Source organism: Halyomorpha halys, unplaced genomic scaffold (assembly GCF_000696795.3).
Source record: "Halyomorpha halys isolate HHAL.00 unplaced genomic scaffold, Hhal_1.1 Scaffold126.1, whole genome shotgun sequence".
Taxonomy (NCBI): Eukaryota; Metazoa; Arthropoda; class Insecta; order Hemiptera; family Pentatomidae; genus Halyomorpha; species Halyomorpha halys.
The window spans coordinates 2,201,407-2,220,200 of NW_027112074.1; the positions used below are offsets into that span (position 1 = coordinate 2,201,407).

Sequence of the window (18,794 nt, forward strand, 5' to 3'; positions counted from 1 at the left end):
TATAATTTTTTTATTTCGTAGTTTTTTGTCGTTTCTAATTTTTTCCTGAGTCAAATTTTACCACCCTCGTAAAACGGGCGGACAGATCAAATGCTCTATTAAAACCTTAGTAAATCTGGGCTAGAATATATTAGTGACAAGTCGGTTAATAGCAGTGACACGCTGGTTGATGCGAAGAGGAAGTTAACCTTCAGGGCAGGAAAAGCTTCAATGAGATCCCTATTACTCTAGATCACCATCATCATAAGTTACTCTTTCTCTTAGTCAATCCTATCGAAAGCCCTGTTTAAATCGATGTTTTACAAACCTTTATTCGTATATTCGCGATAGATCGTTAGATTGGAATTGTGTTTTATCAACTTGATTGTACAAACAGAACCGTCTGTTTTTATTGACATAAACCACAGCAGTCTAAAGATAATTATTTATTACTACGGTCGTGCAGTCGTCGAAATTCAAATAGAAAAGTAAATGCTATTTCATTGTTGTTAGGTATACAATTACATATGGCACTAAAAATTCTTATATTTTGTTATTGTTTGAATTTACATAGAAGTAAAGAATTCAATTCATTGTTTATGTTAATATAAATGAAGGAAAACATTTTCAAGTTGTCAATAAAAAAAAAAAATCTCATGAAAACGGCAATTTTTGTGAACTAGGTACATAATTTGACAACTGTAAGCCATGGAAACCCAACTTTTTTTTTTTAATTTGTTGTGTATATTCAGGTTGGGAGATTGGCAACCATTTTGGGTGATTTATAACTAAAGATGGGTGTTCTTTTTATTGTTTTTTTTAATCTGCGTTTTAACGCCCTTGTTTTCCAACTTACAGCAGGAATAATAGGTTGTAGATATTTTTCTAAAACGTATTTATACATGTTTATGTTGCCTTGGTACGCTTTTTGATATACTTAACAATTTCAAACCAATTTTATTTTCCATATTTTTATGTATATATTTTAGGCCATATTTCTATTTCCCATTTAATTTTAAATATTTTACAGTTTTTAAATTAATATTCATATTTATCTCATAAGTACATATTATAGTTTATATTTCCCTTTTCAGTTGTATAAACCTTTTTTTTTTTTTTGGCAATACAAACGAAATGTTTTTGATTTGAAAATGGAATCAGTCCATCTATTTGTCGCACATGTCAATTTTGAATCATATGCATGATCTATGTTTAGATTATGATATCATCTTTTTTTTTTAAATTATGTTGAGTGAATTGTAGAGTATATCCTGTGTCTAAGCATTTGATACGAAATTACACTCTTTTCCGTTTTCCCACACTATCAACTCGTCATCATCATTTTCCTCAAATAAAAGTGATTTGGCGTTTCAGCTGTAAAATGAGCTTATGAATTACTCGAACTGGTAATTCATTCTTTATTACAGCATAATATCCGTTAAGAAATGCAATTCTCACTCTTTTTTTATTTTTACTTTATTTATTTATTTATTTTTTAATATCTTGTATTTATTAAACATTTAATAAAATAATATAATCTACCACTTCACTACTCAAGTACAATAAATATTAGGGCTGTAAGTACGCAATCATCGCATATTAAATAAAAATAAAAAGGAAATAAATGATAATAATACTATAAAATAACAAACTAAAATCGTAAATAAACACATGCAGATAAACGAATTAAATAGTAGCAAAATCAGAAAACAGCTAAGATAAATAATTAAAATAAAATTAATTATCTTGAACACATTCATACCCATATGAATATATTTTAAGGCAAATTCGATACTCTCAAAAAAATTTTTTTTAAATTTATTTATTGATATTTACAACTGTACATAAACACATCAAGTAAATTTGAGGAAATCATAATGGTATGGTACAAGCATGTAGAGAAACTACCCAATGGTAGTTTCTAACTCCACTCTAAAAACATTTTTACGATATAAGCCATCTTCTTTTCAGATTTCTTTCTTTCAGCAAGATTAGAAACTAATGGGTTAGAGTGGTTAGGGAGTTTGTAATGGAAGGATTAATATCTGGTTCGGGCTTCAAAATAATTTAAAAGATAAAAATTAAAATTTCTAAATTCGTTTTTATAGTGTTTTATTGGTCTAAATAAGTCTGCCAAGTATAAAGGTCAGTATAACTTCACTACCGTTTCTATTGTGTAAGTGCAATCCCAATCACCTATATTTCAATGTTTAAGAATAATTTTTTCCTAAGCCTCATAGAAATAGGGTTTGATATTAGGAAGGGGAGATAGTAAGTATTGATGAAATCAAACTCTTTTAATGCATTTGATGCATTTTAAGAGAGGACTGAGAAAAGGAAATATGACGGATATAGATGGGGAAGGTCTTATGTCTGGTGTTTCATGACGGGGCTCACTAGTTGACTTGTCAGTAGTAAGTTAGTAGTCCTCAGTCGAGTCTGAGACTGTTTGTGTGTGTTTTCCACCTTTGTGGAAGTCCTGTGGTGTGTGTTTTCCACCTTTGTGGACGTCCTGTGTTGTGTGTGTTTTCCACTTTTGTGGACGTCCTGTGGTGTGTGTGTTTTCCACCTTTGTGGACGTCCTGTGGTGTGTGTGTTTTCCACCTATGTGGACGTCCTGTGTTGTGTGTGTTTTCCACTTTTGTGGACGTCCTGTGGTGTGTGTGTTTTCCACCTATGTGGACGTCCTGTGTTGTGTGTGTTTTCCACTTTTGTGGACGTCCTGTGGTGTGTGTGTGTTTCCACCTTTGTGGACGTCCTGTTGGTATTAATGTCTATAATAGAGGTTTAATGTTGTGTTGGAGGTAATCAAAGAATTGTATATGCCTCCGTGAGATGAATTCCGTCAGCGTCGGCAGTCCAAGTGTGGTATAAATGTATTTAGTAAAGTAGAATGCTTCACAATATGTCTGAAGATATTACCATGAAACTGTTTGAGTTACTTCACTGTTGTGGGTGCTAACCACAGGTGCTTCGTAGAGGAGGGCCGGTCTAATTATACTTTTATAAATTAGTAATTTGAGGCGATGAGGAAGGTTAGGAGACGTTAGCAGCTGATTAGGCCTGTAAATCATGGTCTTAATCAGCTTTATTTTCTTATGGCAGTGGCGAGCTAGTGTCAGGATCTGTCAAGGGTACACTGTACTGCCACTGTACTGCTCTGTTACCGCACTCAGCCACTCTATAATTTCATTATTTTATAAATTTGATTTATTGTTTTAGAATAAAATCTACGGTATTTTATTTTATGAAAACATAAATAAATAAGTAAACAAAAAATAAAAATACTTCTGCGCACGATGAAGCGAAAATTTTCTATGAAATTTTATATAATTAATACAAGGCTGTTTTCACACTAATCTCTAACTTTTCACTAATGTTGTGGCAAATTGAACATGCTATTTTCGAAATTTAGCTCTACCGAGAAAAAATACGTTTCCACATTCGAAAGCTAAAATAGCTGATGGAATCTCATGAAGTTGAAATGGAACCAACTAGGTACCAAACCGCACTATTCCAGAAAATTTCATCCCTACGAAGGGAAAATGTATGTTCCTACAATTAATTACATAAAGTCAACTCAGCAACGGCACAGGTATTAACCCGGTGCCAAATTAACCATGAAAAATCCCCTTTTTCTAGACAGGTTCAAATTATCCAGGGAAAAAAATCCTTTTAGCTTTATCAAAGATTGTTTAAAGATGTAAAATTGTTTTTTATTTAATGCTAAATGTTCACGCACCAAAATCAGTATATTTACATTTAGATTTTCTCTTGAACGAATAGTCCTATTTTAGATCTTTAAAGAGCATTTTGGGTTTTTAAATATATAATTCACGCTAAATAGGTTTTTAATCTACCAATTGAATTATAAGGAATATAAGATGCAAAAATGCGCTTAAAGGAGTTTGTTTTTATATGTGACCTTATAGCACCTTTGAGAATCGTTAACTGAAACCAATGAGATATTCCCTGAAATTATCGCGTGTATACAGCAAGCGTAAAGAGAAAAATAAACTCATAACAACAAATAAACTCAAGGCTACAAAAATCAACTTTCTCATTGCAAAATTTTAATTTGTAAAGGGCCAAAGTTAAATAGTAAATGATTTTCTGTTTTTATTTTTATCAACACTAATTTTGAAACTAAATTTGTATTAATTGGTTTTTTACAAAAATATTTTTTTTAAACTTTTAAATTGATACTAGTAATAATATTATTATCGTTTATTTTATTTTTTAAATTAATTTTTATTGGATATTCTAATTTTTTTACAACTAGTGGCTGTTTCGCACTTTCAGAAAACAATATATAAAAGAATAAATAAATAATTCTTTGAATTTATTATAGCTAGTAATATCTTAGAATAAATTGTAGAAGTAGGAATAAATAAATAAACAATTTTACAGAAATTCTAAAAGAATTGTTCAGACCCCCCCCCCTGTTATACGTAGGAAGGCGTAGATTTTTCAAACTCTCCAAGGGCTAAGCATTTATTATTTGTAAATTTTCTGAAATTATCTGCTAATAACTATTAATTCATTCGTTTATTATAATAATAAACTCCATAATTTTATTATATATTCTCTTAGTTTAGATTACCGCCATAATTGGCCAAAGTTTAATTGCCTTCATCAGATGTTAACTTGGATAAAATTGAACATTAACTTTTTTAATTGCTTTTTAATTCCCTTAATTGGTACATTACCTGCTCATGAGCATTTTAGATGATTCCTTCCTTCAAATTAAGCCCCACAATTAGTTATTCGGAGCAACGAACCCTCCTACATAGAAGATAGTATTACTCACTCCACACTAGCATTAATTGCTGAATCAGCCGTGGAAATTCAGAATTAGACCTGATATGGTTAATGGTCTTGTAGATTTCTTGATGGGTTCATTAGTTGTTCCTTAACGATGTGATATTTTTTTCTCTCTCAACTCCACTATATTCCGATGTTTGAGACACGTATTTGACAGATATCTTATTCCTTTCAAGAATATTCTAATAGTTGAACCCACATAAACGATAAGGAAGCAACCAATTGCAATTTATAAGCTATATCGATATCTCCTTGAGTAATTTTCATTTCACAAAATAAATCAAAAGCACAGAGTTCCAGTTTATCTCGATTAGTTATAGATAGAGACTTGGGTTTTTATTGCAAATGGAAAAGTAATAGAAAAAAAAATGATTTATCACTCATTGCTCTACCTAAGAATATCCCATAAAATAGATTATTTTAGATTGTTTTGATGTAATTACTTCTGATGCGAATTCTCAGGCCACGTTACGCTCTGTACTCAGCAGGAAGCAGCTGGTAACGCATCTGCACATCCTTTACCTTTCTCTATCGTAATAGCGAAACATTCTATTGTTTGTTATGTATTTTGGAATTTTACAACTAGATTATTATTTGTTAAGTGCACTTGGTCAATATTCTTCCAGAAAACATTATTCACAAGAATGAATAGATACATACATTCTGAACGTATTGATTAAAGTGGAATAAAGCGAGATGTCAAAACATCGAATTAATTTAAATCCTCTCAGGTATAATCAGATTCAGAAGACTTCAAAACATAATAGGCGAGAATTATAAAATAATATAATTTTACTAATTAGTTTTGCTACCTCTCTCGGCTCATATAACTTTTTTTTTCTTATTTATTTTTATTAATAAGTACTACAATCTGCTACAACTTGGGTGATAAGTAGTGGTGATAAATGATCACATGCATGCCAAAATTATAAAATTAATAATTATAAAATCTTTATATGTTTATAAACCGATAGATAAATAAAATGAACACAATAAACCTACGTACATGAAGTAATAAGGAGAAAATAAAATGAGTAAAATTTTGAACCAATAAAAAAAAAAAGGAAGAAAAACTCATCAGAATTACTCTATTATGTAAAATTTATAAATTATGAAGAATAAGGTCAGGGTAGCGATCAAAAGACAAACAAAAAATAGTTAACAAATATTTATTTTCTGACGTTTTGCCCTTTATGAAAAATTCACTAAAACTATCAACTTGAACAGGCCAATTGAATCTGTACAAAGTGGGGCGAGACGTCGGAGATAAATAGTTATTAACAATCGTTTTCTTTCTCACTTTTCTCATGATTTGAATTCGAATTTTTCATTATTTATACTAATCTAATTTTTCCATATTTTTATCTTTTTTTATATTTTTCATACTAATCTACTTTTTTTTTACATTAAAATATTTTGTTTTTTTATTTTAACATGGTTACTTTCTTATTTGTACTTTGCTAACTTGCTTGTACTTAATGTACAACATACTTCTGACTCCAAAATTTGCGCAGTTTGAAGTAGGTTCTCAAATTTTCCAACTTTAAGGGTTTTCAAATAATCGGAAGAGGAGAGGAGGGGGTGTCGCACATAACAATATCTCTTCTTGTCAAACCGGATCCACACTTTGACCACTTGCCGCAAACTCAGAATACCAACAAATGCTTGGTAAACAAGGAAAGTTACAAAGTTACAAATATCGGTATCGACATGTTTGCGGTATGTTCCAGAGAGGTAAACATGGAGGACTTCGGACTTGTGTAGGCAACTACCTTCAATTTACACTATTTTCATTACAAGAAGAACAAAATAAAGACAAGCAAAATGTAAAGATACGTGAAATAGGTTATAAATGATGAAAACTCATAGAATTATCAATTATCATTTCTATGAATTTTCGTTTATGAAATTCGGCTTTCGTTCCAGGATTTTTATTAGATACTTGTTAATTTAATTACCCAAATGTATATATATATTTTATAATTTGTGCTATGTTAAATCAAAATTAAACCGTTAAAGTTAATTGACAGATATAGGTATTAATAAATTATTATATATTTTTTCTACAAAATGATTTATGCAAATGAAGCCCTCAGTCGCCGGGGATTATCGACCCTAATGGAGGCAAATTGTATTTGAAGCTGATAATACCTTAATGAGATTTAGGGGTTGTGGTAGGGTCAGCAGTGGAGTGGTTTCCCAAAGGATAGAGGGCGCGATAGCTCACTTGAGCTGAATACTAAATAAGTTACAGAGAACACCGCTCACTTCTCTCCGGGAGTCCGTTGGTTTTAAATCCTGTGCCAAAAGCTGGTTCTGGTGCATTGTTTGTTAGTGCATGTTGCTATCTATCTAAAAATAAAGAAAGACCCCAACGATTTCTAGATCTTGTTAAAAACAGACTGTTTCAATAATAACAATAACATCGAAACCTCTCAATCCTAGTAAATCGATGATTCTATTCTTGAACGTTGCTTATAAAGATTCTATTTTCATAATACACAGTTTGCTTTCCAAACAAGGCTTCATCATTGATCTATCATATTTTTTTTCTCTGATTAAATTGTAGAAGAATAATCCAGAGTTACGATTTAGTATATCAGTGAAGATATAAAGGAAAATACATATTAAAAACATGTACACATTTACCAAACTATAGCAAATTCGCGCGTGAAGATACATACGTTTGTGAAATATATGAGCTCTCTGTGTTTTTATTAATAAAATAATTTAATTATATTATTTCAATTTCTTGAGACAAGGTAATTATTTATTAAATAAATCAAAAATTCGTATCCATTTTTGTCTCAACACTTTATTTTTCACCAGTCCAACGTTTCGGCCATTTTAGCCATCTTCAATATATTTCTTCCTCACATTAATTTAAAATTTTTATTGCAGGCTATTCTGCCCAGGTCATTTTCTTTATTATAAGTTAAAAGCCTATTTTTTTAAATTTAAAATCATTAATATTTAATTTTTCTTATATAAGATTATCCACAATCAATACACTACCATATAAATCATAAATGGTTTGTTATAAGGTAGTGTATTGATTGTGGATAATCTTATATAAGAAAAATTAAATATTAATGATTTTAAATTTTAAAAAAATAGGCTTTTAACTTATAATAAAGAAAATGACCTGGGCAGAATAGCCTGCAATAAAAATTTTAAATTAATGTGAGGAAGAAATATATTGAAGATGTCCTTGAGGATGGCTAGAATGGTCGAAACGTTGGACTGGTGAAAAATAAAGTGTTGACACAAAAATGGATACGAATTTTTGATTTATTTAAAAAATAATTTACTTAATCTTCAGAATCAATAATCAACTCAAGCTTAAGATAATACATTTTAAAATTCTATCAAGTGAGTGTAAAACCATTGTTTCGAATCTTGTCCATTATGCGTAGTACTACCAACTATAAAGGAAATCTTGATAGTGCGACAGTTTACATGTGTCCTAATTTACACTACGATGGTAGTCAGCCACAGCTGTCACGATCACTTTCACCGTGAAACATGGGCTTGAACGATTCAGGTCACAATGATCGTGTAATCCATTTACTGTCTTGACAGTAACCAAGATTTGCTCGATAGTTGGTGGTACTATCACTTTAAGGATTCCGGACAGGAGCCGAATAGTGGGAGTTCTACCGACGGTCGTTGTCCTCTGTTGAGGAGAAAGATCCTCGGATGCCTCAGCGTCTCTGACCGGGTTTTTGCTCTTTCATTCAGAACCACGACTCGAGGAATTTTATCGATATATCTTTGGAGTCCTCTGACTACTTTTTGATCTGTCCTCACTTCTGCCTATTTTTAGATATCGATGTTTGAACAGCTGCCAGAGAAATGTTTATGAATCGTTCGTTTGTTGTTTATTTTAAAAAAGAAAAAGGCAAATGAATTTAACGAATGAGAAAAACATAGCTCGAAAAACTAAAATTCATCTTTAGGAAATTATTAAAAGATTTCAAAAACAATTCCTTATGTCTCAGAGACAGTAAATGGTTAAATAATTGAAAAATATAGTTAATTAGATTTAATAAATGAAATAGCTAATAATAATTAATAAATGATATAAACCCATTTGCACTCTATATTTTCGTAAATAATAAGAGTTCCTTTTTACATTCTAATTTTCAAATTTTTGGAAAGCTGTAAAATGCGTCAAAAAATTAAAATTTCCAACTTTTGTCAATGAAATCTTTTTTGATCAATTTCCACAACTGATGCTAAATGGTAAGACAGCATTTTCAGCAAAAAAGATAAAGTGTTAAATGATGATGTATAAATTCCATTGTTAAACCTATTTCTTTTTTTTCTTTTTTTAATTCAAAATGAAAGTTCCATTTACTTCAAAGAAAACAATTTATTTAAAAAAAATAATAATAATAAAACTTGCATTACTATAATTAATTATCAGATAGGTAGTTCCATTTCTTGATTAACATGAGAACTAATGATTAGAGCTATGATTTCTCCTATAAAACTAAAGACCTGTTTTTTTTTTCAAACAAAATAGTTCATTTTAAGTTTAAAATTCCTTAAGGAGCAATCTCATTTTTGCTAGCCCTACAATTGTTGTGATTATTTATTCAAACAAAAAAATTGGATATTGAATTTCTCTAATTATAGTAAATTTAATTAATAGTTCATTAATTAAAGATATTTCTTTGAAGATATCTCAGTTTTAATTTTTTTTAATACATAAATTTATTTCTCTGTAGTTCCTTTTTAGCTATTCATAATAAGAAATTCAAGTGCCTGGATTATTTTGTATAAGTATTGAAAGTTATTAGTTCTAATTTAGTATAGAATTTCTTATAATTTAGTATGATTTAGAGTAATGCGATCAGAGTGTCCATTGCCTTGAGATCTATCCCCCGTGAGGTGTGTGTGTTGTGTCCCAGGGAGACAGGGACTACATCGGATTTGCGACTCTTCCGGAACAGATCCACCGAAAGTCCGTCAAGAGAGGATTCGACTTCACCCTCATGGTCGTCGGAGAGTCTGGTCTTGGCAAGTCGACTCTGGTCAACTCCCTATTCCTCAGTGATCTGTACAAGGACCGCATCATACCAGATGTGCAAGGTAAACATTGGTTACATAATATGCAGTATCAATCACAGGTTCCAAATATTCATTTAGTCGCATCTCATCTGAAAGATGATGGACCTTTTAGGGGTATACCTAATGAATTTGCTTATTTTTGGACAAAGTAGCATTTAATTTTGTTTTATATAAAGCTCTGATCTATTCCTTGAAAGCTGTAATTCTCATTTATTAACACTGGAGAATTTCATTTTACACAGGTTCAACCATATTTTATTGCTGACAACATTTAATAAACAAAAGAGTAAATTATTATTTTTCAAGTGCATTGATTACATGTTTTAATGAGAAATATAACTTGGCAATATTTACATACAGTACCCAGGATCCTATCCATACAGAAATAAAACAACATTGACCCAGGGAATATTCCATAATCAAGCCATTTCAATCATCCTTCATTATGTCACCAAATTTAATTTAGCTTCATACAGCCTTGGAAGTGAAATGGACAAAATTGTGAAATTATCAAAAATAACACCCCCTTAAATGACATTTTTCTCAATAAATTCTATTTTGTTATAGTACTTTCTGACTTAAAGCGATCTGAAAACAAAACCCCCTATTAATTTTAAATCATTTCTTCATAAGAATTATAAATCAAACTTTTTAGAATTAAATTCCTTAGTTTTAGTGGAAAGAGCAGCAGTAAATAAATTTTAAAATTATATCCTTATATTATTATTTGCTTATTTTTAAAAATCAATCATAAATTTTTTAATGATAAAAGTTTTATATTCTTTGTCACACTATCTTTTTATGTTTTTTATTTACAGATAAGCTTGAACAGACAACTAAAATCGAAAAGAAGACTATGGATATTGAGGAGAGAGGTGTTAAACTTCGCCTGACTGTTGTTGATACTCCAGGTAAATTTATTTGTATATATAAGCAACATCCAGTTTTTACAAAAATAAAATCATTTTAAATATAATTTACTCATTCATTAGGTTTTGGTGATGCGCTTAATTCAGAAGAAAGTTGGAAAGTGTGTGTAAACTATATTGATGACCAGTTTAGACAATATTTTACTGATGAGAGTGGACTCAATCGCAAGAATATTCAAGATAACAGGGTCCATTGCTGTTTGTATTTCATCCCTCCATACGGTCATGGGTAAATAATGAATTATCTTTTCATCTCTCAAGTATTATTATTAAATATATAGGTAAATAAATACTATTACACTATAAGGAAATCTAGTAATTTAAAAACAAAATTATAAAATATCAATATTTATTATACTATAAATAAGCTTCTTTACTAATTTAGTAAGTAGACCAAAGTAATATCAGGTAGGTAAGCAAAAGAGATCTCCATATTCATATACTACATTGCTTTCTAATGTACCAAAGTTTCAGTATTTCATCCCTATTTTCAAAATACACTTATAAGTTATCAAAAGAAATAAATTTCTTATTTATTACAAAAAATTAAGCAGAGTAAAATAATTGTCCAATACTATAGTCTCCTAATGAATTACCATTAATTAATGAACAAAATATTTCAGCTATATCCTATTCTTGCAGGACTATTAGTACTATAAAGCTCTGCAATAAGTTTTATCCTAACATTAATAATTTAATTTCGTGCTCAACTTGGCTCCACAGGACTAAATTATATCCAAGATCAAGCAACATCTAATATGATTAATTTTTATGTTGATAGATTGCGGCAGATTGACATTGAAACGATGAAAAGATTGCACCAGAAGGTAAACATTGTTCCTGTGATAGCTAAAGCGGATACTCTCACTGGCCCTGAAGTTTGGAAGTTAAAGCAGAGAATACTCGCTGATATCGAAGAACATCAGATCCAGGTAATAATTCAAATCTCTTATAGTTTTTTTTTAAGCTACTTAATATTTCTATACCAGGAAGGTTATATATAAGCCTGCAATTTGATCATAACATGCATCAAGACTTTTATAGGATATTCTTAAGGACTATATCATCAAAAGAAATGAAGACTATGCTGTAAAAAGGAGAGAGCATTGTTCCTCTTACCAGGCCATTTCTGACCTATGGGGTAGTAGTTATCCTACTTCTTACCGGACTGGGGAAACATTTCATACTTTTTGAAAGATCTTGTATTTTAAAATGTCATATTAATATTTTTTATATATCTGTTTGTTGTAGATATACCAGTTTCCTGAATGTGATAGTGATGAAGATGAAGAATTTCAGCAACAAGACCGAGAGCTCAAAGCAGCCGTACCATTTTCAGTGATCGGGAGTAACACAGTAATCGAAGTTGGTGGTACAAGAGTACGTGGAAGACAGTACCCATGGGGTGTTGTTGAAGGTAAACTAGAAAATAATTAGTTTAAAATCTATTTCTTTTTTTTCCCTCCAATTCTTATTATTATTGTCTCTTTGTTTTTCCAGTTGAAAATCCTAAGCATAGTGATTTCAACAAACTAAGGAATATGTTGATAACAACACATATGCAAGATCTAAAGGATGTTACTGAGGATGTTCACTATGAAAATTTCAGGGCACAATGCATTTCTCAATTGTCACATCAAGCACAACGAGAAAGGAGGTAATATTGGAATAATGGATTTAATACTATTCAGATTATTTTAAATAGTTTGAAAATAGAACACAATACAATTTATTCAGATCAATCAATATCTAAGGCATATGTGAATTAAAATTAACAGTAGAAAGACTAAACATTCGAAGTTTAATGAAGAATAAATTAATACTAATAATAATTATACTTAACTATTACTGTTATGAATGGTATTTACATATCTTTCTTTAGGATAAGAAATCATAATAGTTAAGAGCATTTATTGAATTATATATTACTCTGTTATTAAAGTGTGGAAGATTCTTAGTAGAATCTTTCTTTCAATCATTTGAAGTTTTAAGACTTCTGCCTTTGATATAGTACATGTTTTGGAACCATAGTGAGAACTCATTCACAAACCTAGGAAACTCCTCCAGTGTGGTGTAAATGTAGTGAGGATGTAAATTTCTATGGTTCTCTTCGTCCCCACTAACCTCTCAATTGTAGTGCAAGTTATGACCACAAGCTCAAGAGTTTTAGGAACACCATGTATGACACATTGCAGATCTATATTCTGACCAAGGCTATGTAGCTTGGCTAGAAAACCCACATGACATATGAGAAATTGTGAAACCCAATAGTCTGGAAGGATCCATTTTTTTTCTGTAGCCAGGATTGTGTATTGGGAAATATTTTCTTTAAGTGCCCCCCTTCAGGGGCATCATCCATTATCGGCTTCATTCCTCCATGGGAGGAAACCAACCCTATCCTCTGAGTCAATACTAGCCTATTTCTTCATCTCTGAGTGAGATTGTGGTACCAGAAGGAAGAGGTTTACTTTAGGATACCCACAACTCTTTTATAACGATTGTTATTCTCTTATCCACCTTATTGTTTATATTGTTATCCCAGAGGACTTAAATCATTCAATATACGTACCACTCTGCCTTTTAGATATTAATTAATTCTTAATGATGACCAAGTTATTGACTGCGGATATTATATAAGAAGATGGTCAGAGGTGAGGTCAGTGAAGAACATAAATAAGTGAAACTTATTTTATTAGTGCCAACGTTTCGGCCAAAGTGCCAGGCCTACATCAGGGCTCAGAACAAAAACAAGATAATAACTCTAATGAATTATAGGAAATACTGAATAACTAGAAGATAAGAAAATAACAGATGCCTTCTTTCTAAACATCATTCAAAATTAGTGTAGAACAAGGGGTTAAACTATGAGACATTTGGCTGCTTATTAGTGAACATGCCTATATTTTTCTCAATTCAATTATTATTCCCTGAAGGAGGAATCTATTGGTGAGTGAGGTGAGAGGTAGATATAGTTAATTACATTATGTATGAATAGCAATTAGGGGTGGTCTCATTTGTTAAGAAATTATGATGGCTTATCTGGGTGACGTCTTTGCTGCTTTGCTCATCCTGGTAGGTTGGTAGTAGGCAAAAATGGTGAATACTCTGGGTTTCACCTGGTGTCCGTGAAATCTCTCAAAAAAAGGTTGCTTCTTCCTCAGAGGCTGGGCAGCTTGTCTTCGAATATGCCGTGGTGGTAGGGGGAGCAAATTCTGCCTTGCATGCTTTGCAGTTGTAGCAAGTAGTATTCTTGGCCTTTCAGTGTACCCAGCTAAAAGGGGGATCAAATAATGAGACCCCTGACCCTGACTTTATATAAACAAAACAAAAATAATGAAAAAAATTGGATTATGTAAATCCGAAATTAATTAATGAGAATATAGTGGTACACATATGAAAATCCAGTAAGTAAATATAAGTAGAAAATAAAAACTATTTAAGATTAAAATATAATAAGCTAATTGTGTTCTTTACATTAAAAATGCAAGCACTTATAGTATATATTTTAATATAATTTGACATATGCTAGCTTTGAAAAATATTTATAATGAAACCTGAATTTCAGGACATATTTCTGAGCATGAAACTTAATTTACTTTATATGCTTGTGTTTTAGCAAACTGAAACGTGATTCCGTCATCCCGCCATCTGATGGAAATTTCACCGAAACAGACAGATTACTGTTACAGAAAGATGAAGAGGTAAATTATCTTATTGCATTGTACTGTAGAAATATTGGATTCCCAGAAACTTTAATATAGACATGGGGAGATAATTATTTACTCTGCACAAGGGGGGACTGTGATAACTGATAACTTTCATTTCTCGCTTTGAAAAGAATAAAACTTGATGAAGCCTCAAAATGAGAGTATAATGGTTGTGTTTTAATTTTGTGTTGATGCCTCCACCGCCCCCTTCCCTAATCTCTGGCTGTAAGGGTGAGCTATTTTTTTTTTTTTGTTCAAAAATAAATTTTAGTTTGAACTTTGACAAAAAAATTCACATTTGTATGCACATGAAGACTACAGAAAAAAAATGAGGTATCTCAAACTTTTCTTAGTGTTCAGGAGAATAAAGTTTACTTTGGATTTATTTTGATTATTTTATTACCTATAATAAGATCAAATCTATTGAATAAATTAATTTTTGAAGAAACAATTATAGTAAAAATTAATCGTACAGATGTGAATCAATGTCATAAGCAGAGACAGGATTTTTATACCCTAAAAAAAAAATCTAATGATATGATTAGAAAGTCCTAAGAATAGTAAAAAATATTTATTTTACAAAATTATAATAAATATTAAGTGATTGTTAAATTAAATAAACAATTATTGATTACAGAAAAAAAAGTTAACTTATATGCTTTTATTTATTATGCATTAGAGGAAAAAAATGAAAAGTTTTAGTTTTCCAAAAAATAACAGGAATGTAAAAGAAAAAAATTCAAAAACTGAATAATATTAAATTCATAATATATAATAAGTGTGTTAGCAATAGTTGTAAGATGTTGTAATTTCATAAAGAAATATCTCAATATAACTTTTCAAACTTCATATGCCTTTAATCTGTGGCTTAGGGTATACATTTTTGTTACTTATTTATTTCCAAAGTAAGAAAACCTTAATATTGCTTATTTTTTTAATTTAATACATTATTTCTTTTTGGAATACGTTTCGCCCTCATCCAGTCCATCAACAAAGCATTACATTAGAAGTAGTTAAATTTTACTAACCTTTACAAGTACTGTTAGATTTTAATTATTCATTTTGAGGACTAATGATATATAAAATTTTATAATCAGGACAAGTCCCTTAAAAGGAGAATATAAAATATCAAATGAGTAAGGTAAATGTATAAAAATGCTTTTCTTAATTTACATAATGATTATTATCAATACAGGATAAGCTGATAATTATTAATAATGTAATTCTAACCTCACATATAAAGGTTGATAAGATTTAACTGCTTCTAATGTAATTATTTTTAAATGGACTGGATAAGGGAAAGTTTTCTAAAATGTTGTAAAAAAAAAATTGAAATAAAGGAAATAAGAAGAATTAAGGGTTTTTTTCCTTGAAAATAAATAAGTTCATATGCTTTATTAACACAAATAAAAAACTTTTTGGATGAACTCTATTCTTTTTCATATTAAATTTTTTTTTTATTCTCAATTAATTTGGATATCTCTCAACACATTTCAATTTATCTACCTTATTTATCTGTTGAAATTGTTATCATAATCTTCTTATATGTGATAGTAAGGCCATTTTTGCGGAAAATGGACAGAGTTTATATGAAAGATTATCTAATAATATGAACTAAGTTTGAAAAGTGGAATACCACTTTGTATTGAAAAGTGTAATATCTTTCTGAAATTACAAATTTTATAACTTAAATTACAATTTTATAACTTTACCACCCTTTGAAAAATAGTGAAAGATAAGACCCCCTTTCCAGTCCATTGCAGAGGGACCCACTGTATTAATACTGTATTGATCAGACAGTTTTAAGCTTAATTCTCTGCTTTATAATAGAAAAATGAAGTTCTTTTATGGAAAACTCTTTGATATGAGGCATAGCAATGGATAACTGTAGGAAGTTCTCGAAAAACATTTTGGACTGCAATTTTTCTTAATTAATCCTCGTGAGATTCAAATATTATAAAGATTGTCAAAAAGTTTTAGATACTTCATATTCTAAATATTACTAGCTAAACATTTTGCTCTCTGGCTTTGGGACTAGAGGTTTGATCTTCTGTTTCTTAAATGAGCTTAGCAAGCTAAAAATGAATTTTTATCCAATAGAAAAAATATAAATATTTTTAGGAGATGGTTTGCAGTCAAGAAAAAGAATTATGAAATAGTTTCAACTATTTATTTATAGACATTTTGACCTCTAGTACAGATCTTTATTATAGAAAAGTAAAGCTAATGAAAGAATATAAAAGTGACATGTAAATAAAACAGATAGAAAGGTGGAATTATAAAAAGACATCCATTTAAACAAACTAACATAAAAAAAAAATAAATAAATAAATAAATAAGGAAGTTAAAGCTGAGTACTAGAAAATGTATTCATAAATTTATTTGACATTCATCTTTAACTTTCTTACTAATTATATTTATTTTTTTATGTTTGTTTATATGATTGTCTTTTTGTATTTCCACCTTTTTACCTGTTTTATTTATATGTTACTTTTATATTCTTACATTAGATTTACTCAGTTGTATCTTTTTATTTTAGCCCCGATGAAGACATACAGTGAGGGTCTGTTATTAAATAGTTGAAATTATTTCTTATTTGTTTTTCTGGACAGCAACCCACAGCTCCTTCTAATTCACATACGATCAATCATCTATTTATAACATAAATATTTTTAATCAAAGTTAAATGAACAAATTAGAAAATATATTTGGACTTCTTGAAGAAAACTGATAAACTAAATAAATGCTATAAAAATCCGGTCTCTGGCCTTTGAGGTAGTTAATAAGTGTTTATACAATTGGCTCTAATAATGTGGCTATTGCATCGTAAGCTTATTCTATTTGACAGCACTGCCTCATCTTCAATAAACTCTCTGTTAACTAATTCTTTGTTTTAGTTTACGCTATGCTTTAATTAACTTTTCTATGAAAAAGAAAAGAACAATCAACACATATTTACAGCCTATATTTTACAGCTAAATAGTGATAACTCACTTAATTTTAACATTGGCTATTTCGCTTTCTAATTTTGAAACTTAAATTTCTGATAATTACCTTTCTAATCATCTGCTTATGTTTAATGTATGAGGGTAATATAAGTGCATTGGGATAGCGATGGCATTGTAGTTTCTATTATATATCTAGTGATAGCTTATTGCTTTTGATGTTCTTTTGTTTTTGTTTTTTATTGTTTGGATCATTTTATACCTTCAGTAGAAAATAGATATAACTGGTAGAAGAGGATGTGAAAATCACTAATCTTAAGATTGCTCTATACAATCCACAGCCTTTCTGCAATTGATCAGATAGCCAAGTTAGAAGAGAGATTAAATCCTATGATGTAAAAAAGAAATGAAATGAGTTTTTTTAAACTTGACAGTCCTTAAACCTATATAGTGTGTGGGATCTTACTACAGATACTACTACCCAAAAAACTTTTATGTTACGCTTTATTCCATGAGAACTGATATTTGATCCTTAGGGGGGAGGATGGTTGTTATCTTGACTCTATGAGAGAGACCATCCTGGGGCACACCCATCCTGTATAAAGAAGAGTATCCTTAATTGAGGGAAAACCAGGATGTTGATTGTGATTATGAGAAAATCACCTCCGGGTATAACAGTTGGTTTAGAAACAGTCCTTCCTTATAAAGCTCTGGACCAAAGACCTTTCATGGGTAGTTGTGGTACAGGTTATTGTATATATTATTTTGTTTTTTTTATTTTTGTTTTTCCTCAAATATAAAAAGCAATAAACAGGGTGCTCCAGTACAAATGTGGAATTTAATATCTCTTAAACTTTTGGAATTTTTATTTGATTTTTGCTGAGTCATAACAATAGCATGTGGTCTTTCTTTTGAAGATTATTTATTTTTTAACCTTATCCAGTGAATCTGACTCTGGAATTTCCAAAGAAATGACTCAGAGAAGACTCAATAATGGTTATGGATTCTTACGTAAAATACAATTCTAAAACAATTTTGTTCTTTAGGGTTTTTTAATTTTTTTTTCCATAATCTCTATAAATAGCTAAGAATTGAGAACGGTTTTTGGAAATTTACTTCTTCAGGCCTCATTGGACCAAAAAAGTGATCGACATGAATTCCTCTTCAAATTTAATTTACTATTAAAATCCTTTAAAAAAAAAAAAAATCCCATTCCATTTTAAATTTTAGAGTTATGTTCACTGGAGAAGATTAGAAAATCAATAATACTCACAAAAGACACTGTTATGGCTCAGTGAAAAACAAATCAAAATTCCAAAAACAATAGAGGTCGG

At 30.1% G+C, this 18,794-nt stretch overlaps 1 protein-coding gene and 1 long non-coding RNA gene across 9 annotated transcripts in view; one reads left to right on the top strand and one right to left on the bottom strand.

The window, feature by feature from the left end:
- Positions 1 to 18,794, top strand: part of Sep4 (septin 4) — a 98,313-nt gene that overhangs the window by 73,623 nt on the left and 5,896 nt on the right. For 3 of the 8 annotated variants that reach the window (XM_067050032.1, XM_014416493.3, XM_014416492.2), the window contains exons 2-8: positions 9,720 to 9,900; positions 10,698 to 10,790; positions 10,872 to 11,037; positions 11,590 to 11,740; positions 12,060 to 12,225; positions 12,309 to 12,465; positions 14,425 to 14,509. In XM_067050032.1, coding sequence (XP_066906133.1) covers positions 9,804 to 9,900; positions 10,698 to 10,790; positions 10,872 to 11,037; positions 11,590 to 11,740; positions 12,060 to 12,225; positions 12,309 to 12,465; positions 14,425 to 14,509 — 915 coding nt within the window. In that variant the 5' untranslated portion in view covers positions 9,720 to 9,803. Of the gene's footprint in view, positions 1 to 9,699; positions 9,901 to 10,697; positions 10,791 to 10,871; positions 11,038 to 11,589; positions 11,741 to 12,059; positions 12,226 to 12,308; positions 12,466 to 14,424; positions 14,510 to 18,794 lie in introns of all 8 variants that reach the window. The other 5 variants (XM_014416494.3, XM_067050031.1, XM_067050030.1 and 2 more) reach the window with 2 other exon arrangements.
- LOC136796398 (uncharacterized) overlaps positions 1 to 18,794 on the bottom strand; it is a 228,557-nt gene that overhangs the window by 16,043 nt on the left and 193,720 nt on the right. The window lies entirely within an intron of this gene.